Consider the following 25,242-nt stretch of genomic DNA (forward strand, 5'->3'; position numbering starts at 1 on the left):
CCATTATTCCTGTCAGATAGACACCATAGAGAGATAAACCAGTTGTGGCAGCATTCCAGACTGTCCCAATGACAGCATACAAAAGGATGGAGCCAAGATTTCCAAAGAACAATCTATTTGGCATAAAATATCCAGCGTCCAAAACAATGGGGGGCAGCAAATAGAAGAAAAATACAGTTGGTGTCAGGGAGAAGGAGGCAATGTGATCTGCTGCCCATACAATGCCACCGAGGAAAAGACCAAGGACAATCAGCAGAGCACTTTCTGGAACCACCCGAGTGACTTTGTGGGACAAGTGGAAAACTGCAAGGAAATATGAAAACACTGAGTCAGAAATTAAATGGAGAAACAATCTGAGCAATAACTGTTGCTAGGCGGCAATTTTGATTCCACACAAACGTTTTGCTTTCATTGTGATTAGACCCAAAAGTGTGCATGAAATGCTTGGGATACAATAGATAGAATAAAAAAACAGTTGATCTTCAGATTTTATCCAGCATATTTTAACTTATATGAAGCCAATATTCCATGACATTTATATCCTTCATTGGATTATTTTCTCTTACAACAGGATCTGTTTAGGGAAAGATGGTGTTCTCTGCAAAGCAGTAAATGCAAGGCTGAAAAGCAGTGGGAAAATCCTGGAAATGTATGACATTATGGTTTATTTCTATATGTAAAATACACATCCAGCCTTCTAATGATTGTCTTAAAAAATAATCAGTTTATTAACAGGCTCATTGGATGATGTGATAGGGATGCTGAAAGAGGAACTAGTTTCAAGGCAACTCCTTTAAATTTCATATTTACTTATTTAAATTTATAAAGAATATTCTGATAATGTAGCCTGCAGAATGAAGAATGGGTGATTCCTTTTGAGCCTTTTCTTCAAGATGTCCCTAATAAGGATTTCTCATAATTCAGAGGCTTTCTAAAGGAATGGTGGGTTTGGCAGTTCCTTCAAATACGTATTTGTGGAAAGTGGTTGTGCAACAGGCTGCTTTCTTTTTTAAAGGTGTCATAAAATTTGTATGTTACAATAGTCTGTAAAATCTGTTAATAAAGACAAACAGTATATGGTATCTATCACAGTAAAACATGTAATGGTATGGTGTGGTCAAACTGTTAAACTAGCCAGTAATTAAAAAGAGGGAAAATTACTGAGTGCCATGAGCAAATCTAAAGAGACAGAGAGATGGCACAACCAGACAGAAAAAAACGGACTGTTCAAGATGACAGAAACATAGCTAGAACTGCAAATACATATGGCAACATATATTTATAGTGCATTTGTTAGGGGTCAGATAAAAGAAAATAAAAGAGCAGAGAGAAGAACAGAGAGAAGTCAAGTCTACAAAGAAAGATGGAACATAAAATAGGAAAAAGAGGCTGAAGTGTTTAATAGCAAGTAAGGACAGGTGGTTTAATTGACATTCTTGGGATTTCTGTAAGCTTGTCCTTCAGTTTATCTTAAGTAGTGATAGGTCCCAGATGGCCTGAACCCTGGTACTTTGTGAAACTGACCCATTAAATGTGGTTTTACTTATATAGCTTTGTGTTGAAAATGTAAGTTACAGTTCAGGAAGAAAATTTCAATAAAAACCACCAAGCTTCTCCTGTTTTGAACATCAGCTGTGTTGAAGATGTTACAATGGTAACGCAATTTAGCTCAGAACTAGCTTGGACAAGAAAGAGCACATCATTATTCCAGGCTCTTAAGTCACAGTGGAAGAATCCTGTGACCATGCAGAGATCTCAGACCAGGTTACTCTACTGAAAGACCATTGTTTTTCTTCCCATCCAAGTATTTGTCCTTGTCAAACATTTACTAGTTACCTTTCAGAGTGTTTTAAGGTCCCCACTCCTGAACTGTCAGCTTTTGCCTTGGCTGCATCTGCACAGGCACCATCCATCATTACAGCAGCCCCACAATAATGTGGTTCCTTAAGATATAGAACCTTCATGGTCTCATCAGAATAGAAAACATGAAAGGAAAAGTGACCACAGCCTTCCTATGCTAATAATGAGTGTGAATGTAGATGTTCCTGAGTGTTTGCAGAAAAGACTTGAAAACATTTTAGAACACAGCTAAAAAGTCAGATTAATACAAAAGCAATCAGACATGAAAGCAAACTGCATTCAGTGAAGCTGACTATACCATGCCAGCTTTCTATGTCATCAGTGTCATGTAATCAAGAAATATTAATAACACTTCACAGAAACAAACACTCTGTTTTTTCTGTTAGTTTCCTCTCTTTGTAATAAAATCCCATGGGCTTGCATTAAAAAAAGAAGAAGAGAGAGGAAATTAAATGAAGAAAAATAAACTAGCTACTACTCCACGTACTCTTAGCTTCTCAAAAGTCTTTCCTACTAGTCATTCTTGATTCCTTGAATTTCCAGCCAGTGAATTATCAACTAATTTATCACAGAAAAGGGGATTATCTCCTTATCCCTGAAAATGAATGTTGCTGAGCTAGTCTTACTAACCAAAGTCTGTTTTTCCTACTCTTACATTAGCAGATAAGGCATGACAACAAGAAGTTAAAGTTAAAAATTTTAAATGAACCTGTGAAGACATTTCAAAACCAGGTATTTAGGAAAAAAAAAAAAAAAACAATGCCCAGCTAAAATTTCATATTCTGTAGAATTCTCCCCTTTGCAACCAAAACCAGCTTTGAATGCTGGGAAGTCAATCTGATTTTCGTTATAACATTGTCTCCTCCTAAAAGTCACATTTTTCCCAGTGAATCAGTTCTGTCTTATCTGTCTCTGTCCTCTTTAACTCCAGCCCACTGGTTATCTGTACCAGATTTTAATACTATCAGCAATAAATTCTTCTACTCTGTTAGTTTAAGGATGCAGGCCATGGACAGGAAAGTTATTGCATGAATGGAGCCTCTATAGAAAAGCCTCTTAATTTTCATATTTGGCACAAGCAAAATCTGAAAACCTGACTGTATTTGTTTTAAGAGAACTTCCTGGCTAACTCTTCAGGTAGATAGTATGCTATATGATTAACAGAAATATGTCTATAAGCATAGAAATGTGTAAAAGGAAAATACCACAACTGATGAAATTCAGTAAAATAGCTTTGGACTGAGATGCAGTTGGAACTTAGATTAATGTTTAAACTCATATTTGCACCTACAGAGATTTCCTTTTTTCTGGCTATGTGTATAAAATTTATTTGATCAAGATCGTACATTATGAGTAGTTATTACATTTGTGGAATTTGATAGAGATAGTTTAATTCCAAATTCACCCCTTAATGTTTATTTTTGTAATTCATTATTCTGAAGCAATGTCTCCGATGTATTCTGGGAGTATTACTAACTCACATAATGATAACACTTGCATTTCATAAAGTTTGCCTTTACTTGTCTAAAAGAGATCCTAAAACTATCCCAAAAAATTAATTATATCCCCATGACAAAGTCGAACTGGAAGCTTTAATTACACCTAAATGTTTATCATGATGAGGTGTTTCACCTCACTGAGGAGCAAAATGCAATCCAGCAATCTTAATTGACGAAGAGTTTAGTTTGATTCTGATGTGAAAGAAATTTCAGCTATGAGGAAGGAGGATAGCATGCCACTCAGATAAATTACTCTGTGATGGACCCAGAAATTAAATTATCTACTTTCACTGCTGTTAATAAAGAAAAGTACATTAATACATTTTAATGAGGAGAGGGGAAGGGTAAAGGAAGAACACCTGTAGACAGTTCGCAGCATAAAAGAAATAACTGTGCACAGGGCAATTTTGTGATCTACAAATTTTAACATTCAACATTTTAACATTTAAGCATTTGGAATTCTTCTACTTAAGTCTAGATACAGTATTAAAGAAAAAGTTAAACATATGCCTCTCTTCCTTTACACGCTATACCTGGTTTGAAAGCAGGTTGGACTGGCTGCTGGCTAAACTGTGTTTAAATTCAAGCTGAGCATCACCAAATTAAAAGCTTTCTACAGAATTAAGAAACAGTTGCACAGTATAAACATCCTGTGATTTTTTTCAGATGCTTCCTTTGAGATCCAGGAAAAGCGACTGTGGCATTTAAACTATCTGATGAGAAAGACAAAACAAATTAGCCATCTATGATGTGGTGGCTGGAACCACTTTCTTTTGACTCAAAGAATTAAACATACTTTAAGAAGTAAGTTGGGATTTATGGCCTTTTATAAATGCAGTAACTTAGATTAAATCCTTCGGTGGAATTTACAGCATTCAGTGAATTATCTCTTGCTTTCTAAGGCCATCTGTGACTGCTTTGGAAGATGTGATTCAACAGAATAAGCTTTTTCTCACTTACTCATAGAAATGAAGACAGAAAGACTGGTTAAAAGAAAGAAAAAAGAATTTAAAAATAATAAAATAGAGATATTGTACAATTCATTTTCAAGTTGTAATATTTGCAGACAACTAAAAAAATTTTCTGAAGTAGCGTTTTCTTTTTTTTTAAATTATCTCTAACAAAACCTATTTTTAATCAATACTGTTTTTTCTTTATCAAAGGAAATATTTTAATACCTTAGATGTAGATTTTTTGCGGTATTTCCAGATGAAATTAACAATTCAAGATAGATTTACAATCTTTTGAAAATACAGCACTGTAAAATCAAAAATCTTAAACTACCTATTTAAAATACTGCTAAATTTCAGGATTTGTGCAGTCATTTCAACACTATTTCAAATGAATCATTAAATTTCCATTAACTTTGATAGTGTAAAATAAAGTCTCTGAAAACAGTGATATTATTTTTGCAGCAAATATTACTGTTCCAGTAAGCACAAAACCTACTGCACATGCACAGTCCACGTGTCATCCAGAGAAATCAAGAATTGACCTATAATAATGATGATAATTCTCTGCTGATTTTTTTCCATGTATTTTTGGATAAAATCCAAGGACTCATAAAATAATTTAGAAAATTAAAATATGATCAGCCTTATCATTTCCATAGTTTCCGTGAAAACACAGATACGAATCTACAAACATTTCTAAGCTACTCCTATATCAGGGTTAGTGGCAGGTGTGAGGTCTCCCATGTGCATTTTTACTAGTGGTTCAAATATGTGCTGACACTACCTTTTCAGTCTGTTTTCCAGTTCTGACTTTTTATTTTGGCTTATAAAATTGAAGTTATCACGCTTCATCAAGCCATGGGTGCTTCTTATTGGAGCTCCAAGACTTGAATCTCTGTAGCTGGCGGAAACCCTTGCCATTGACCAAAGTGAGAGCAAAACACTGCGAGCTCCTTTGTGCTTTTTTACTTTTCAGAGATGCAAATAACAGTATCTCCAAGGCTGCACACAATCAGATTTTTTTAATAGCACAACAAAGAAACTTCTTAAGAGAAGGCATAATAAATTACACAGAAGAATATTCTGCCCAAAGGGAACTCTCTCTACTAAACATCTTCCAGTAGCTGATGACTGGCAAGCATGAAATTTTTGTATCTTACCTTATCTGCTTGTTCACATTCTCCTTAGCATTATAATGGAATTCAATTCAAAAACTGCTTAGTTCTACCCTTTTTGCAATTTTTTCAGGGGTGCCCTCTGCAGATACATGTTATTATTTAATGAAAAAAACAAAAAACAAAAACAAAAAAATTCCTATAGCATACCTGGGAAAAAAATCTGTTTTATCTTGCCTGTATAATAGCTCAAAGTATAGTCAAATAACAGTTTGTGACCTAAATTATATCAGCTGTAGGTGGTCAGTAATGTGGTTCAAAAGACTCTGGAAAGCCCTGATCCATTGCTATTATGTTGGTCTACCTAAGACATGTCCAAACCCTGTTAAATTTAATTCAGAGCATGCATTTTCAAAAAAGGACCATTTTGCTTCTCCCATGCCAAAAAGGCATGGATCCCTGAGCACTCCCTTCCTCCACAGGCCCACACGTCAGTTGCAGAGTCACAGCTCAGATTAACCTTCTGCATCTTCCATACCAAGAAAGAAGCAGCAGAGCTGTAGAAATATGTATGGCCTATACATATAAACCCCTGCAAGAGATTGCAGCATTCATGGCGTAGGAACTGTGTGTAGATGCTGGAACAAAGACAATTGTATATTTTCTATTATTTTTCACCTGTGTTTTTTCAATCTATATACTCCTTTGAAAGACTGATGTAGATTAGATCAGATCAGATTAGATTAGATTAGATTAGATTAGATTAGATTAGATTAGATTAGATTAGATTAGATTAGATTAGATTAGATTAGATTAGATTAGATTAGACTAGGATTGTTTCCCATTAAGATGTGTAAGTAGGAGCCCTGACATCTAAAAAGAAGATGAGCAGTCACTGTTTTATAATTACTTCTCATTCTTGGTTTATCAAGAACCTCATATAATCACTGATCTTAATTGGTTTCCTGTGGTGTGTGCTGTGGTGCTCTGATGATACTGAGGGCCGTATATGTCAGTCCCAGTCTGCACATCACCCAGTCCAGTCTAACAGTGAATTTTTCTTATAAAATGGACAGCACAAAATCCTTATCAAACTTCCCCTTTGTAATGGTTTAGACAATTGCTTAACAATAAATAATGACTGTTAGTGTTTCCTTTTTTAATCATGTGGGGGGTTTCTATAAGTAGTTCTCTTCAATACTACTGTTGTCTTCTGTTTATTGGAAAAATTTATTTATACATCTACCACTTTAATCTCAAATTTCTCCAGAAGTTTTGCTGGTAAATCTAATCTCTACTTACTTCACTCTTTACTAAGAGAAGGCTTTTGATATGATTTCCTGTTTAATGAAGTTTTACTTGTTTATAATTCTCTTATCTTTTATTATGGCTCCCTTTACTTCTCAGCAGTCATGCCCACTTACTAGTTCCCCAATAAACCTCCTGCACATGCTATACTCGATTTCTTTATACTTTCTGCTCTATCCTTGTAATTTTTATTATTTTCACAGATGCAGCAGTTTTGCATCCTTCAGTGCATTGGCCTCAGTTGTACTGGATCTCTTTGTCTTTCATGACTTCATTTCCTGAGTTTCCTACTTTAGCTGACAGCACTTCTTGCCTGTATAACCCCAGGCACACCTTTCAACAAATTACAGCTGCTTATGTAGCCTGTGTAGAATAACTGGGAATTCTTATCAAGGACCATAAGCACTAGAAGGGCTATTTTGCTTTTTATCCAGACCTTCATAATTACACCACCATAGTTAATTATTTTCATTTCAGAGGATTATTGCTCCAGCTAAGTCTATGTGAAGGTACACCACTAGCCCTCATCACAATTAGAGACTTCATTCTGATTTCTGGCCTGAACTTGTTCATAGCTGTTTAATGTCCATTTTCCTTTGTGGGAGTGATATCTATTTTCTTAAATGGCTGGTTTGCCCTAATATTAATTCTTCCATTTCCTAGTATATAAGCAGAGAGAAAAATACACTGTCTTTTTGTTACTTGTCTCTGGTTTATTAAAGTAAACTACTTCTTTTCAGTCTTCAGCTCTATTTCACTCAGAGTTCACCTTTGTGGATACAGAGGCATCAGAAATATAGACTGCATTCTGCATGAGTCATAGTAGAAGTGGGTCCAACGGCATTAATAATTTCCTATCACAGTCTATAGTTCAGCTACATGCTGGATTCTTCATCACACTGGTGACTCACAGTCACCCTGTATTCACTTTGTACAGATGTACCTCTCTTCCCCTTCCCATTCTCATGTCAATTCCTGTGAGTGAAACTGCCCTTAGTATTACTGTATTACATCCCTTCTCCTAGTACTCAGGATTATATGTTTTTCCTTGTACAATAGCCAAATCTACATGAATGCTGATAATACCTGTAGAAATGTGTCATCAGAAACCTCCAGTAGGAAGGCCCACCCCTGTGCAGTGGTAAATAACAAAAAAGAGTAGAACCAAAGCCCTACATAATACCAGTCCAAAAACTAAACTCTAGTTTCCTGTGACTGAAAAATAATCCTCTTATAGTTTCATACTTTTATCTCATCTCTTCTTTATCCACACAGAAACTATTTTACCCTGTCTTATTTGCAGATTAATTTAGGCTTAAATCAAAGGAAAAAAAAATCTTCCATTGTGTTCTAAGAGTGGCTTGGTTGAAGCAAGGATTCAAGGCATTAGGGAACTGCATTTCTAGTCTGTCCAGGAAGTGTTTGGGCAGACTCATCAGAACTGAAGCTGATCATTATTATCTGTATTTGCCTTTCTAATCTTTATCAACAAAGTTCTTTCTTTCCTGTTCGCTGGATTGACAACATATTTTATAGTCCTTTGGATTCTGTTCTGTGGACCTTGCAACAACAAAACAAGTGTTGAGAATCAATGTTGCCATTTTGAATTGTTTATATACAACGGGCAAAAATCTCTTAAGAAAACTGATTTTAAGAATTTGTTCTATCAATAATCCTTAGACAAACATGAAATTATTTTATTAATCAGTACGTTATGTTTTTTCCCAATCTAGGGAAAAAAATGAGAGATTTATTGAAAAAAACATGGAGTTATTTTATATCTGAAGAAACTCAGAAATGTAATATACATATATTGTTCAAGAGGTAGTAAAAGCCACTTTTGGTATTGCATCTTGATACTGCCTTAAAAAATACTACATGAGCATGCCTACTAATATTATTTATACTTAATCTTGGACATATTTTTCCTAATCAAGGCACAAAAGTCCTTCATATGGAAGGACTGGTTTGAGTTTGGTTTAATCCAGCTCAAGAAAGCTTTCTTTATTTGTCACACAAGTAATGGTCACCATTTACAAAGCATACAGCATTGTAATGAGCTCATTAAAGAGGAGATTTGAGGTAGCTGTTCTCTGTAGGTGAACAATTAACAAAATATGTTAGCAATTAAAAATGTAACCAACATACAGGTCAAGGTTCCTGGCTGATAGGTCATAACATAATAAGATAGCCTCAAGTCAAATTCAAAGAAGTGTGTGAGTAAGCAACTATTACCTCTATAAGCACTTAGAACATAATGAAGTTTAAACAGTCAGGCACAGTTTATCATAATTATGCCAAATAGTTCTTTTTTGAAGGAGCAGTCCCACTGCAGTGCAAGTGTGGTAGCATTGGCCCTTATGGAACTGAACGGCACTGAAAGAAAAATGGGAACAGTCAAAAATAATATTTCAAAATGAGAGCAAAGTACACATTAGAAACACCTTGAAGTATAGTAGAGGATATAAAACAGGACAGTAAAAGAATCATAAAACTGCTTCACTTGCTATGTAAAGGTATTAAAATTAAGTTGCAATATATTGCAACTGCTCCAGCTTTAAAATTGTCTTCAAAGATTCACTGAAAGTCATTAATGGATAGTGAAAGCATTTTTTTATTTTTAAAATACCAAACTATTTTCCAATAACATGGGTTAAATAAAGAAATGCCAAGAACTGAGTTTCACACTATGAATTTTAGATATTTTTTTTCCTTTTAACCTCCATTTTAATATGATAAATTAATTCAAACAAAGACATCCTCATGGGAATGTTTTGGCATCTGTTCATACAGATAAAAAACTGCATGGAAATGGGTTACTAGTAATGTATAAAAGCAGTTATTCTGTTGTATGATAAACTGTGTAAGGAATTACCAAAGCCTGAAAAAAAACCAGAACTAGTTCTCCTGGTGGAGGTCTACTGTACATGAAGAAAAAGAAGATGAGGAAGAAATAATTTAATGAATACAAATAGTAACCTGAAACTCTGAAAACATCTTTATATGGTAGTTCCCCCTGTACTGCTTCCAGCAAGTAAGGATTGTTGCTACTAGGAAAGGCATGAGGGACATAATTAAACCCTAAGGGCTAGGGCAAATAGCTGTGAAGGGTGCTCCAAGTCATGGGGTAGGAAAGCACTTTTTTTCAGGCCCTGGCAGACTGACTTGATTCCTGCCCCTTACATTCCACCCCGGTAAGACTGCAATTAATACAACTGGAATACCATGGAATTATAGTGGAAGTATTCCTGATTACAGCAGTAAATTAAATAAGCATTTAGAATGTTCAAATTCATTAGCAATGCCCACAGACAAATAAATAAGCCCAAACAAACAGATATGTCAAGAAGCTCTTGCTTAAAACTGAAAATAAATTCGAGAGAATTAACAAAGTATGCCAGGCTAGTTTCCATTGAAAGTAAATGCACCTCCTGAAAAGTTTCCAAGTTCTGCCAGTCTTATGTTGGAGGAGACAGTCCCCAGCTTGATAAGAGAAGAGTTTCATGGTGGACTACAGCTCTTATGCATAATTTCAGAAACTTTCACTGCTCTGGTGAGACTCCACCTGGAGTTTTGCATCCAGCTCTGAGGTCCCCAGCAAAGCAAAGTCATGGACCTGTTAGAACAGGTCCAGCAGAGGCAACTAAGTTGATCATAGGGCTGGAGAACCTCTGCTATGAGGACAGAATGTGAGAGTTGGAATTGTTCAGCCTGGAGAAGAGAAGGCTCCAGGGAGACCTTATAGCACGATCCAGTACCTAAAGGGGGACTGCGAGAGGGCTGGAGAGGAACTTTTCCCATGGACACATGGTAAAAAGACAAGGGGAAAATGAGGCTGAGGCTGAAGCTGAAGGAGGGTGGGTACTAGAAGGAAATTCTTTGTTGTAAGGGTGGTGAGGCACTGGAACAAGTTTCCAGAGAGGTTGTGGACTTCTGATCCCTAGAGGTGTTCAAGACCAGGTTGGATGGGGCTGTGGGTAACCTGGTCTGAGGGAAGATGTGCTTGCCCATGCAGGAGAATTGGGAGAAGATGATCTTTAAGGTTCCTTCAAAACCATTCTATGATTCCATGATTCTCTAATTTTATAGAGCTGTGGAAGCATTTCAGTGAGTGGTTTAGGATCCCAGAGCTTTGTCAGAAAATGGAGAAGCAAGTAAAAACTTTTGTCTTTAAGAATGCTCTAGACATAACTTGTCACTTACCTGTTTCTCCATATACTATTATGGAGAATACATTATGGAATTCACTTCATGACACAATAGCTCTTTTAACATTAGTAGTTCTAGTCAGAAAGAATATGGTAAAGAACTGAGCAAGGTGATATGTGGGAAAGAAAGAGGCAACAATTCTCAAGTTACAATAGTTACAGAGTATTCTATCGGTTGAGAAAATAGCATTTTCACCAATCAGGCAGGTAAGTTTCTGGGTTAGGCAACAGAAAACAGAAGATGTGACATGCTTTGTTACTGAATGCACTCATTTCTGCCCATAAGAAAGTAAATTTGCTCAGAAATCCAGATATGTGATTTATTTTTTCTTAGTCTTAAGAGCAAGGTGCATTTTAGTTTATATCACTCTAATTTTTTCCTGCAAATGGCTCTGAGATACTGCTATCATTCAATGTGCTTTAGCATGACTTTTGATTTTTGTCCCTACAGCTTCTCCAGTTAAGTAACACATTAACTCTCATACCTTCATTATCTCATTTGAGAGGTGATGTACACGATGGTAGCAGCAGGAAGAATTGTAGTTTAATTAGTGTCCTTATACTGCAAAATGTAGCGCATGGAAAATAGCTGTGATGTTTTGAAATGCCTTCAGCAGCAAGGTGATAAGACTGCTGTTTTTTCCAGTTTGCATTTGTGCTTTGTAATGCGTGCTCAGGCAAAATGAGAAAGGATAATGTGTGAAAAGAAGTTCACAAGGAGTTTAACATTATTTTCCACAATGGAGAAATAAAAAGGAAGGGAACAAAACAACTGGTTAAAGCTGTATTTGAAGCCCAACTCACAACTCAAACATTTTGGGTACTTAAGACGACTGTTTATTTCAAGAAAAAAGAAAGGTAGAAACCAGACACAAATCCCTTCCTAAGTAAAAAACATCCCAGAATGCCACATACATAGACTAAGCATGGTTCCATTGTAAGATATAAAGTACATAGTCGTATCAGCATAGGATTCTTTTCTTTGTTCAAGAATGTGTATTATATAGTCAGATCCCTTCCAACATGGGAAAAATATTTTGCATATATTCTTAAAAATATCTGTGCAAAAATTAAACTTCGGGAGCAATAAGAATTCAGTAGTAATCAAATATTACTAAACTATCCACAGTAGTGCCTCTTTTTTACTTTTATTAACACATATAGCTGGTAGTAGAAGGTGAATTAAAGTTCAGTTGAATCCTAAAGTAGTTAGGGTTTGAAGAAAACTTTGAAGATCATCTACTCTAATACCCGTGCAATGAGCAGGGACATCTTCAACTAGACCAGGTCGCTGAAAGATCCATCCAACCTGGCTTTGAGTATTTCCAGAGAGTGGGCATTTATTGTCTCTCTGGGCAACCTGCTCCAGTGTTTCACCACTTCCATCACAAAAAAATTTATTCCTTCTCTATAGCCTGAATCTTTTAGTTCATAACCATTAGCCCTAGTCCTACCCCAGCAAGCCCTGCTAAAAAGTCCATCCTGTCTTTGTTATAGGCACCCTTTAAGTACTGAAAGACAACAACGTGGTCTCCCCAGAGCCTTCTCCAACTGAACAACCTGAATGCTCTCAGCTTGTCTTAATAGGAGAGGTGCTCCAACCCACTGGTCATCTGGGTGGCCTCCTCTGGACCTATTCCAACAGAGGGGCAGAGAGAGAATCACCCCCCTTTGACCTGCTGGCCATGTTGCTTTTGATTCAGCCCAGGAGGCAACAATAAAATAAAACAAGGAGCAATACCAATGCCAGAGCAGTACAAGAAAAAAGGTGACTGATTCACACATTATTGTCCACCCCTCACAGAAAACCCCTGGAAATACAATACCCTGATCCCCCTCTATCTCACAATCCAACCCAGAGTGGGAATCCTCCCACCCTCCCCAGAAAATTCCTTGAGGGGTATAGAAGCACATCCTAGATTCTGTGTTTTAGGCACTACAGCAGAAACCCTACCATTGGCAGTAGTACTTCTTAGCCTCCCTGTAATCAGAAAGCATTTATCACATGAGGGCATATCGACAAGATTCTACTGACTTTCAACACACTGGGGTCCTCCAAAATGCAACAGACAACACGTGCTACACCAGGCAGCAAAAGGAAAATCTAAGCATTCTCCTTTACTTTTGCATAGGTCTTTCCTGACACAAGCACTTCAGTAGCCACACACAAGCTGAATTTCCACTTGCAGTGGCAGGTTTATCTTGGACTGCTTTTAATCTTTACTCATAAATCACAATAAACAGAAGGAAACTTCATACTTCCTCCTGCTGTTTTTACATCCTCATACTTTCAAACACCAAACAGCATTATTCAAGTGAACATGCTTTAGAAATTATGGTTTTTAGTAAGGTCAGCTGTGCTGTATTCCTTAAGAAAGGCTGAAGAATTAAGATGCTTTATTAAGTGCTCAAAAGTAATAATTTTGGTTTAAAAAAAAATTTGCTTTTCCCTTAATTACTGTTTTCTTCAGTACAAGTATTCAAGACATGAAAACAAGATGTTCTTCTGTTTACTGAAAGGCTAGGGAACATAAGGTTCAAATAAGATTAATGTATTATGTACTAAGGAATTGCTTCTCTCCCTAAGCCCATGGCAAATGTGACAGTCCTTTTTTTTGAAGTTCATGTAAATTGTAATAACCTCACCCTCAGATCAGAGAATGCCTGAAAATTGAATTAACTTGAACAGGGGACAGGGAAGGTGAATTACAAAATTTTATTTTTCACTGACTTCAGCGCTGTATTTATCATAGTAATTTTTTTTTTTTTTTAAAGTTTCTGAACTTGCTATGTACTTTATTTCTAACTAAAATTTTGGAGGAGTGTTGACTTTTTTCCTAAATTTTGTCAAGGAGAAAATAACAAAACCAGCCTTCCTTTTCCAGACACTTCTACTGCATAAGCAATGTAAGTTTTCATTAGTACGTGTTTCGGTCTCTGTTATAGATGCTACACAACCACTTAGATATCTAGCCAGGGTGAACTACTATCTTTTACTCTTGCCTTCAATCATAAGACTTTGCTCCATGCAGCAACTGGCAAATCCAACTTCAAATAGCACAGATTTACAGAATCTCTGGGAGCAGGTAGAAGCGTGACTCCCTCATTTGAAGGAATACTTAGCACAACCCTGAGCTGAAAATATTGATGTTGCCTATTTCTCTTGTCTAAGAAATGCTGCCTGTATGGCAGATACACTGTTCTTCACAGGATAACACGGAGAGCTACTGGATGAGTCCTCCTGAGGACAGATTGCCCAAGAGCCAATACAATCCTCTTCAAGCTCTATAGAGCAAAGTGCCACAAATCTTACATTGCTAACTGGTGATATTATGATTAACAGACATCTTGATAGAATCTGTCAGGCAGTAGTTTATGACAAAATCTTTTTAATGGTTAGAAGATATTTTAACAGGAAACCTTTAATGGCAGTCAAATGCTTATCTTCACAATAACAAAGCAACAGAAATTGAGAAATTAATTAATACATTTTTGTGTTTGTTAGGCTTTGAATGTAAATATGGAGATTCCTTCTGCTCTTCTTGTTCTTTCACAATCTAATTCCAGTGTTTTTATGCTTTTGTAACAGCACCCTCATCTGTGACTTCCATCCTGCCCTTCTTCTCATACCTTTTATCATTGTTGATACTTTTTTCATTGTTAATCAGGGCACTGCTCAGTTCAAAAGTGCTCATTTTTTTAGATGTAGACTATCTTTCTCAGCTCATTACACCAGAAAGACTGTGCATGCAACTTCAATTAGTTTTTTGCCTATAAAGCTATTTGTGATCACTTTTCTGCATGGATTCTATGGTAGCAAGTGAAACAAGGGAGAAACACGAGAACAAATACAGCATTTAAGCAGTAGTTCTACTTAGAAAAAAAAAAAATACACTGTTCTACACTAATGATCATTCACAGCAGCTGATCTGAGCAAGTAACTGAGTTAAAAATAACTTTAGCTACAATTCAATAATGTTTCTTGACAAAATACCAGTTCAATAATTGAAATAGCCTCCTATCCAGAGTCAGTTTGCAGTCTTTTGTGAAATTAAGTTAGCCAAATGAGTATCATATTGGGAAGGAATAGAAAAACATCATGGCAGTAACTTCAGGGTTCTTTTTTTAGCAGGGCAAAGGCAGTCTTCTTGAGAAAAGCCCATTAAAAATGGACAAACTGCAACAAGGTTGCAAATTGCCGGTGTTGTAAGTGGAAGAGGCAGAAGTAATAGCTGCTTGGTACAGAGGAGAAACACAGAGGTGTGCTTTTCTGGTGTACAGCTTGTGCACAGGAGAGGGATTTGTAGGAAATAGGGTCCACTACAAACACCATCTCTGAGTTTACACATGTTCCTGCTGACTCGTTTGCTTCTGCTTGAGCTTGGTACTACCAGTTAACAGATCTTACTGCATGTTCCTATCAAGTGATACTATTCATTAGAATATCAGTTCATCCTGGAGAAAGCTTTGGCTAAAATAAGATATGAAACTCCCACTGTATCAGGTAAGAGAAGGCAGAAAGGTAAGTGACATATGAGTGAAAGCTATTCATGACAGAAAATTGAAGCCACTCTGATAAGAGAGCACCTAGCTTAGAGAAAAACTTTATGCTGGTACCTGGTCATTCCTTTATTTAATTCATCATGGCACAACCATTTTGGCCACTATATGGCCACCTTGTATTGTTCTCTCCTCTGTAGTGTGCAATTTTGTACCAGCTAACCAAAGTGTACCAATTGCATACAGAAATGTTGCTTTCTTTGACCAGGTAAAATGTAGATAAAGGTCCATTCATGTATGACCACTGCTAATCCAGGGTTCTGCAGATATAATTGATAAAAGCAACTAACTCTGTAAAAAGACACATGAAGGACAAGAAATTTCTCAGGAGTCACTACATGAAAGTGCTTGACTAACCTGATAACAATGAAGTGATGCACTTGGAAGATGAGGGGAGAGCAGTGTCTGACGAGTTTCTAATGAGCCATCAATAAGACTTTTGACACTGTCTCCCAGAACAGCCTCAGGCTGCTGCTGTAGGGGGCATTGGCAGACAATTGGGTGGATTGAAAGCTGGATGAATGGGCAGGCCCTGAGGGCGGTGATCAGTGGTGCAAAGTATAGCTGGAGGCTGGTAACTAGAGGTGAACCCCGGGGGTCAGTGCTGAGTCCAGTCCTGTTTAACATCTTCATTAATCATCTGAATGATGGGGCAGAGAGAACTCTCAACAATTTGGCAAAAATTTGGGAGGAGTGACTGATAGGCCAGAGGGTAGAGCCAGAGGGACCTTGACAGGCTGGAGAAATGAGCTGACAGGAAGCTTGTAAAGTTTGGCAAAGAGAAGTGCAGAGTCCCGCAGCTGATGAGGAATAACCCCCACACCAGCATATGCCGGGGCCACCCAGCTGGAGAGCAGCTTGGCAGAGGCGTGAGGGTGGCCAAACACTGGCACAGGTTGCCCAGAAGGGTTGTGGAGTCTCCATCCTTGAAAATCACCAGAAGTTGCCTGGACATGATCATGGGCAATGAGCTGTAGGTCACCCTGGGTGAGCTGGAGCACAGGACCAGATGTTGCACCTTCCAACCTCAACAAGCCTGTGATACTGTTATTTCATGGTTATGTGAACGCTACAGGACACCCAGTATCCAACGGTTTTCCCCAGTTCACTACTGCCCCGAATTCATTCCCAGAATGAAATATAAGATGGAATAGCTTAGGGCTAGAAATATTTCAGCAGAAAATCCGGATATTTAATTCAAACCAGGTCTTAGAGCACTTTAAACTCTAGACTGCGTAGACAGAAGAGCAAGCATTCACAGACTGCTTCAGTCATTCTGGAATGAATATTTTGATCACTTAAACCACAAAGTAGCATTTATTAACTGAATTTCCTAAGCATATATCTAAGCTGCCAAAGTCTGAAAATCTACATGTAGATATTCACCTGTTTTGGTATTTCACTGGAGTAGAATTGCAATAATCTCCATACTAGATCTATATTAATTTTATGTATGATCACATAACAACTCTACTTCCAGTACAACTGTTGAGTAACAATACTAACATTAACATAACATAATATTAACATAAAGCCATCTTATACTAACTGGTATCACCTAGTCCCTGGAATATTATTATATTACCAAACCAATGTAATAATATTCATTTTAATAAAGGAGCTAGCAAGTCTCTCCATCAGTTTACAATCTGTTTGCACCTGGGAGATTTTAAGTGTGAAGTCTCACTGTCTAAAGACTTTTACTGGTTTCTTAATATTTAATATTTTCCTCAAAGCTCAACTTATGAAACTGAATGAATGGCTGAATCCATAAAGCTTCTAGTTTAAACATTTCTTCCCCATTTTTAAAAAATTGCAATTGAAGCAGAAAGGATCATAACCAATATGGTTTTGAAAATCAGTCTACTATCTACACTGAAATTTTCTTTCCTGGTGTGTGAGTACTGCTATTTTAACATTTGGCTTTGACAAAAAGCAAGCCATTTTTTCTTTCATTAGATAAAACAGAACTTCTCTCCTAGGCACATTTTAGTGAATCCAGAGTTACTGCTTCTATTTTCAATTAATGGAAGGAGAAAACTCTCTAGATCCAACTACTTAAAACCCTTGTTATTGTGCAGGCCTTTCAGAATACCTTCCTTCCAGTTTTCTTCTTCCATGAATGAACATTAACTATTCGTGCCTTAATTAAAAGTGTTTCCACTTGGTGTCTTGCATTCCGTCTTGGTTAGCTCTTCCTAGTCAGCCTGTAGTTTCAGTATTTATGACTTTACAGTGCTTTACATAGCAGCCAATTGGTATCAAGTCACTCCTTCCACAGGGGTAAACACTCTGCAAATTGCTTTACAAAAGGAAACAAAATATTGCAACACAACCAATCCACCATATTCTGTGGTTTACCAAGGCTATTTTAATGGTTTCCAGTATTAAATGGTTGCCACTTGTCAACAAACTAAATAACAATTAAAGACTCTAGTTCTTCAGGCCATTAGTTTAACTGCACTGCTGCAGTGAGAAGAGAAAATCAAAGACATTTTCCTGAAAGAAAAAAATACTCAGATAAGAAATATTCTTTTATAACTTTGGATTCAACATTTCATCTTGGGATAGAGCAAGCCATATGAAAGATATAGAAGAACTAAGTAATCCACTACCCCTTTAATTCAGAGCAATTAAAACTCTGGTAAATAGTGGGGGAAGAACTCTTTTAGTTGGAGTCCAAGTATTTCTTAAAGCAAACTTGCAGTAAAAGTACTGATTTTTGACAGGCTTCTAGTTGTACGTGTCAAACAAAGTAATAACTCAGGATTTCCAGTACCAGCTTCTCTGCCTCAACACATCTCTAACACAGCAAAGGTCCACAAAAATAAACCTGAGAGCCTTTCACTTGAAGAACCTCTATGCACCTGGAAGGGTTTGCTGCTTGCTCTTGCTTCTTGTGGGGCTGTGGTCTGCTGCATTACATGTTTACAGTCACTTCGAGGGTTTAGATCATTCTTAGTAATAAGTGGCTTGAGCTCTGAAGACAGTAAATCAATGTTTTCAACAATCCTAAGACTACAGTATTAAAAGGATTCCATTGTTCTGCAGAGAACGCAGAGCACTTTGCACACAGGTGCCTGGAAGTAATTGATGGCAGAGATCCTTCCTTAGGTATGCATGCCTGAACTGTATTCAATTCAGGGCCATTCTCAAAATGCCATTGTTTTCTTACGTAATTCACACAAGTTGCCATTGTACATTTGCTATTCGCCAGGGGATGTAATCTGAATCTTGTCAAATTATACTATCCTGATATCTTCTTCCCTGCTCTAAATAATTAAGACTTGAGACTTGCAAGACTTGGAGGGGGAGGGGGAAGAAGATAGATGTGTGTTACAGGGAGACAGGATGTACAGGAAAAGGATGAGTAAGGCACAAGAGTAACATGGAAATAAAATGTGGGAATAGGCAGTCACTTTCAGATTATAAATATAATAGAAATATGGCTCACACAGTTGTTCCTACCATTGGAAATGCAAAGCTAGTAGTCTGTTTTGGAAATATTATTTTCAGTTGCCTAAAACTTATAAAACATTGGATACAAAAGGTATTTATTTAAAAGATAGAGATTTTACAGTAATTAACATTCCTAGCTTGAAGGTATTCTAAGCAGCACTTTGCAAAAAGGAAATACAGCATCTTACAAAAATGAAGACACTGTAAGTATGTAACAGTTGCCAGCACAATTTTACAGTTTGTATGCATATCTGGGGAGGAAATGCATGTGCTTCTGTTATAAGTGTGCTAACCAGTTTCATCTTCTACTGACTTCAGTATAAAGGTAAAAGAAGCATTTTCCCCTTCTTATCTTTGTCAAGATATGGGGGAAGATTGCCAAGTCCAGACTTCCTAAGTCACAATGTAAAGACTTTTTCCATATTATCACTTGCTAATGAAAGTAGCTTTTAACAAGATCTACAATCATGAGGAGGCTAGTAGCTTAAATTTTGCAGGATCTGGTGATATCATCACCTTTGAATCTTTGACTCCATTTTCAGTTAAATATGCCCCGTAAAGTCCTGCGAATCATCCTTCAACATTTCTTCCAACCATGTCATTTACTGAAGAATTGCCAACAGAAGAGCTAGTCTCACATTTTTTATTTTATTAAAACAATACCCTAAATCACTTTCTCTATGTAACTGACACTTTCCAGTAGCTAGAGTGCCAGGAGGAGAAACTTTGGAGTCAAATGGGCTTTTGTTTTGACAGTTTGCTTTGGAGGGAGGGTTATTGATTTCTTCAAAGAAAATATTGCCGCAGGAGTCTAAATTAGATGGGCGGTTAGACCTGCATTTCACAGTTCCTTCCCTAGCCCATCCCTAACATGCTTAAAATTCTCTGCAGCAATTGTTTGTGTTAACAAAATACTCTAAAGAGCTCCTTTCTCAGGGTAGTTTGAGACAATGTGAAGGAGCTCAGGCGTGCAGAAACCAGAGCGTTTGTGGGGACCCATATCTCTAAGCTTAGCGATGTGTTGTGCTCTGCAGCTCGTGTCCTCCTGGAGTCTCAAGAGCTGATGGACTCAACAAGTCCATCTGACACTTCACCAGCCTTCTCCTGAGTGTTTGTTTATTGAATCATTTCTTCCCCCTCCTCCATAGCATTGTGGCATTCCTGAAGACAGATTTACCAGCTGCCCTGGATTCAGATTTCACTCCCACTTTTTAATTTCTTATATAAAAGCCTTTAGAATTTGTGTGCAAGTACACAGAAATTAAAAAAAAATAATAAATTAAAAAAAGCTTTTGTGACATTCTCAGCATAACCTATACCAACAAAAACAGCTGGCAAGAGGTTTGACTCAGATAATGAAAAGGCTGTGTACCCTTCCTCATTCCTGTTCATAGTTACTCACTCTCCCACCATTTCTTCCAGTTGCTTATCTGCACACCTTGAGAAAATCCAGGGGGGCAGACAGACAGAAAGGCTTCTTTGTAGGGATTTTTTTTTTTTTTCCACTTTGGGACACATACCTATTCTTCTGTAAAAACGTTGAAAAATATTATAAAAATGTTACAGTACAGAAAAGGATTTTTACTGCAAGAAGGAGTTTCACAATTTCCCCAACATGGCCTCCAATAAAGATATAAATTCAATCTCTCTTTCCTAGAACTTTGAACAAGTTCTCTCTCATCATGTACTAGGCATCTCTCAAGTAGAAATCATACTTTCTTTTTTTTTTCAGTGACATGGCCTGAGAAATACCCTCAAGAAAAAACTGTGCACAATTTTCAGTGTTAAAAAATTTCTTCTCTTAGCCATTTTTAGCTTGTGAGCTCATTACTCCTTTCTTTCTCCTACTTGTTTCCAAAGTTTTCTGATTTTCCACCTGTTCCTACCTCTTTCTGTAGAGACTTTCCTGCCAAAATATTGTGTCTTCTATGCATCTATTTATTCAAAGTTTATTTTCAAGATGTTATCTGTGACAGACATGTGAAGAAGAAGAACACATGGCCAAGTGAACTTAGAAAGAACGTAAGAGTCTGGTCAGCATACAAGTGTCTTTCATCTAAAACCAGAACTATATTGTGTAAGAATGTTGTTTAAAAATGGTATATCCTTTACCTGCAGGGCTACAGCAAGGAAATGTCTGTACTGTCTGTAGCTATAAATACACACATGTATGCATTTAGAGGTTATTCTTTTTCAGTGGTACTGCTTATTTCATCTGGAGCACTGAGATACCAGGAAGTGGACACGTGAAGTCCACTAGGAGGGCTCTCAGCTGTACCTCGTGTACCTTCTTCATGTAGATAAGAGGATTTTCTGGCTTAGATTTACAAATGAAACTAGTTTATTGGCCCTATCCCACAAGGATACTCCTCTGCAGTGATAAGACAGCCTATCAAAAGAGGAAATAAAGATCATTAGCCAAAGTAGAACACTGTGAACCTTAAGAATGTTCCACTTGAAGTGGAAGAATGAAGAGTGGGAATATTTCAAATGAAGAGGGTCAAATCAAATCAATTAGATTATGTAAAACAGTAGACCAAGATGCATCAGAAGTTTAATGGAAGGAACAATTTTTTTATTTTCTATAATGCATGAAAGCCAATTGTATGAAGGCTGTTTTCCACAGTTTCATTTGTAGCAATATTTAGAGTTAACCAATAACTAGACTAAACTAAAACTAAAAGAGCAGTTCCCTTCTCCAAAAGTCCAAAACACTAGGCACATCTACTTGTATTTGGGACACTTATGAGATTTAACACACAATAGTTTACATTGCAGGATACCTTGTACACACCATGAACATCAAGCTCCAGAAAATCTGCAAAGATCTCATAATACAAAAATGTTTCCCCCAGTCATATAACATCATTAATTGAAACTTGTTTTTCACAAAAAAAAACAACAAACCTCCACATAATTGAAACAAAACAAATCTAAAAAAACCAAAACAACAAAACCCAAATGGACACAAAACCACTAACACTATTCTAATTCAAAAGAGAGCAAAGTATTCTCATACACCTTTATCCCCAGGTATCAACTGCAATTCCTAGAACACTTTCTGCTGACCCAGTTGTCTATCATCCATCAGTAAAATAACTCTCCCAATCCCTGTAGCCATGGAGAAGTGAGCTTGCATGTGTAAGAACAGCTCCTCCCCTGCTGAAAAACTCATAGGAAAACCAGCACTTTCACTCCACTACAATTGACCTGCTTCAGGTAGTAAAGAAACCCAAGGACAGATGTTCTATATTTTCTTTCTTGGTTCTTTTCTATCTACTTTTTGAATATGCAAACCTTCTCTGATCCAGCATAGGACTTTTGCAATTCAAAATCTTCTCATAGATTTCTGACCTACTTTCCAGAACCCTTGACACACCAAGGCAGACAGAAGGCTGAAAAGCTATTTTTTTCAGTTCCCTTTCTCACAGACTTACATGAACACCTTCATGATTTCTTCATTAAGAAGCTGTTGAACAGTGAGTGTATGTTCTTGCTTTTCTGTGTGTTATTTGTGACTGGTGGGGAAAGCAGACACATTCATGTGCTCTCAGAGGAATACAGCAGTTATCTATTGCATCTTCAGAAACCATGTCCAGAGTAGTATAGAATCAAAAATACATTACATGTGAAGGGAGAAAAGAACAAAGATTGAGAGTTTTGGGGAAGAAGACTGATGGGGCTGATGATAGGTAGGATCTACTAATAAATGACATGCTCTGTGCAGCTGTGAAAGAAGTACAAACAATTTAAAAACAGAACCAGCATCACTCAGCTCTTGACACTAAGTGCTTTATCAAGAGTTTATATCAAGGACTTCATGGTAAAATGGCTCATATTAATCTCAACTAATCTGAATCCAGGCCATTGCAATTTTAATACAGTACAACCTAACTGTCCTGTTCTTGGGTTCAGTGGCTTTGGACAAAAACTGATATGGCTGGGCACCACTAATATTACACCGTACAACTGTGCCACATGTACAGAACAGCAAAGCCTAAATAGCACAAGGCCTTACTAACTATACTTACTTAGAAGAGTATCTCAAAAAGAAGGTTCAAACAAGCAGCCTGTTTATTACTTTATTCTGCAGAATTTTATAGGTACTCAGTGTTGTCAGTTGTTTCCTGTATATGGTTTTCCCAGCTTTCTAATTGCTATAACTCCTCAATAAAAGTCAATTAAAACATAATTGTCTTTTACGTAAACTAGGCAATGAGCAACTGTCTACAGACAAACTATTGGCATAGTGTAGTCAAACAGGTTCAGATAAAGGTATTTAGTTATATAGCTGTGGTTAATCAAGTAAAAGCCATGATGGCTATTCCAATAGCCATTTCCTATTCCTGGAAAATTATGTCCAATATCACCCCAACTTATACTACTCCTTTTTAAAATGTTTTTTTTCTGGGTTTGGAGGCAGCATTTTCCATCCAGGTCTTACCATGCTTGTCCTATGTGCTAGACAGAATATACCTAAGTATACCTTTTTGCATCTTTCATTCTCTGTAGCATGAAAAATCCATGGAATGTGATTCTGGTATACTAAATTAGTGTTAACAGTGCAAGCTCAGGAAAGCCTTCAGTAGGATTTTCAGCTAACCTTCTGAGATGAGACTGATTATGGAAAAGATTTATTTTAAATGAAACTGTCATTTACAGTGTCAGCCAAACCGGATGTCTGGTTTTAGATCCAAAGGCAAAAAGGTCTGAAAGTAATAGCATCAATCAAGTAAAATACATTCCAATTAAACGGTGACTTTTATTGACACAAGATTGCTTTTGGAAAAGTCACAAAGTTCAGAACACAAGAGTTGGAGCATTCATATAAATTTATTTAAACAACACTGAAGTTAGGCTAAATCCTGGCTTTTCACTTTTTTCAATTTCTTGAAGAAAATTCTGGGTGCTCTAAAGCTTATCTTTATTTCAGTTACATCAGATGGTCTGATAATACATGTCAGATTTCTCTCTAAACTATGTTCTTTCACTAATTCAGCAATGCACTTCAAAGCAGAGAACGCTAAATTCATATGTGCGATTTGCAATGTTTATATTTGATGTTACCAGCTGATAGAGCTAACAATCATAATCAGGAGAAAAGCATATCATAAACCCGAATAGATATTGTGTAAGCAATAAGGCCAGATTTCTGTTTCACTTTCGCAAAAAAGTTTTTCCTGGGAGCAAGAGGAATGCAAGGTCTCAAGGAATTGCAAGAGTTTACAAGGAGTCAGATGCAGAAGCCACAGTCGTGGGCGGTGAAAATGAACTAGGTAACCCCTCGAGGCTGGTGAAAATCACCCTGCTAAGCGCCGTGTAGGGCAGTATTATGAAATCAGGACAGAGTACAATAAACCCCCTGAAAACGGGTCAGCGGACCTATGATAAGCTTTCTTCATTTACTGAAGACACCCTGTTGGGTGGGAGAAGGGCAAGGGGGAAGGGAAAAGGAGAGGACATGTATTAATATGTAACTCCAGACTCACCGATTTTGGCCAAGCTGGCCACAAGTATCCAGAGTGCAATGATATACGGCTCCTTGACGTGATCCCATTTGAAAGAGACGATGGCAAAGCTTTGGTTGCTATATTTAGGGCTTTCCGAGCTTCTCTGTCCCAGCGCCGCTGGGAGAGCCATCAGCCCCAGGAGGAGCGCCACTCCAGATATCTGCCTCATCTTCAAGCCACACAACAAAATCCTGCTTCCCCTTCCCGGAGAGATCCCGCCTCTTCGGAGGTCCTTGGGGGCGAGGTCCTTGTCCCTTGGCAGGGACGCGCCCGACGGCTGCGGCCGGCGGGGTCCCCTCCTGTGCCCGACCGGGAGCCGCCTTGCGCGGGGCGGCAAAGGCCGGGTCAGGGGCTCCGTGCACAAGCAGATGCTTCGAGCTGGGGTCCCGCTGCTCTCCCGCACCTGCCTTTATCAGGCTGTTGCCGATCGGGCGGAGGCGGAGCTTCCCGCCGCTCCCGCAGAGGCTGCCGTGCGGGGACGGCGATGCCCTGAGTGACAGAGCGCCCGGGGGTCGGCGGCAGCCCCGCTCTGCCCCTCTCGGCCCCGCTCTGCCCCTCTCGGCCCCGCTCGGCCCCGGGGCGCTCCCGCGGACATGTCCTAGGGGAGCCCGGTGTCCGCGCCCGCCCGGGAGCCGGCTGCGAGGGACATCCACAGGTCCCCGTTCTGGCGCTTTGGATGCTTTTGGGTCAGCCTCCCTCCCTCAGCCCCACTCTCCCGGCGGGCTGTCACAGAGGAAACTCGCTCTTTTCCGCTCCTCAGCCTCGAGCCC

General features: G+C 38.0%; 1 protein-coding gene across 2 annotated transcripts in view; it reads right to left on the minus strand.

Annotated features, from left to right (window-relative positions):
* Nucleotides 1-24,652, minus strand: part of SLC9A3 (solute carrier family 9 member A3) — a 49,283-nt gene extending 24,631 nt beyond the window's left edge. For both annotated transcript variants that reach the window (XM_058831276.1, XM_058831274.1), the window contains exons 1-2: nt 24,452-24,652; nt 1-303 (exon numbers count right to left, since the gene is read on the minus strand). In XM_058831276.1, the coding sequence (XP_058687259.1) occupies nt 1-303; nt 24,452-24,641 (493 nt within the window). In that variant the 5' untranslated portion in view covers nt 24,642-24,652. The remainder of the gene's footprint in view (nt 304-24,451) is intronic.
* Nucleotides 24,653-25,242: the final 590 nt, after the last annotated feature.

Source organism: Poecile atricapillus, chromosome 2, assembly GCF_030490865.1.
Source record: "Poecile atricapillus isolate bPoeAtr1 chromosome 2, bPoeAtr1.hap1, whole genome shotgun sequence".
Lineage (NCBI taxonomy): Eukaryota > Metazoa > Chordata > Aves > Passeriformes > Paridae > Poecile > Poecile atricapillus.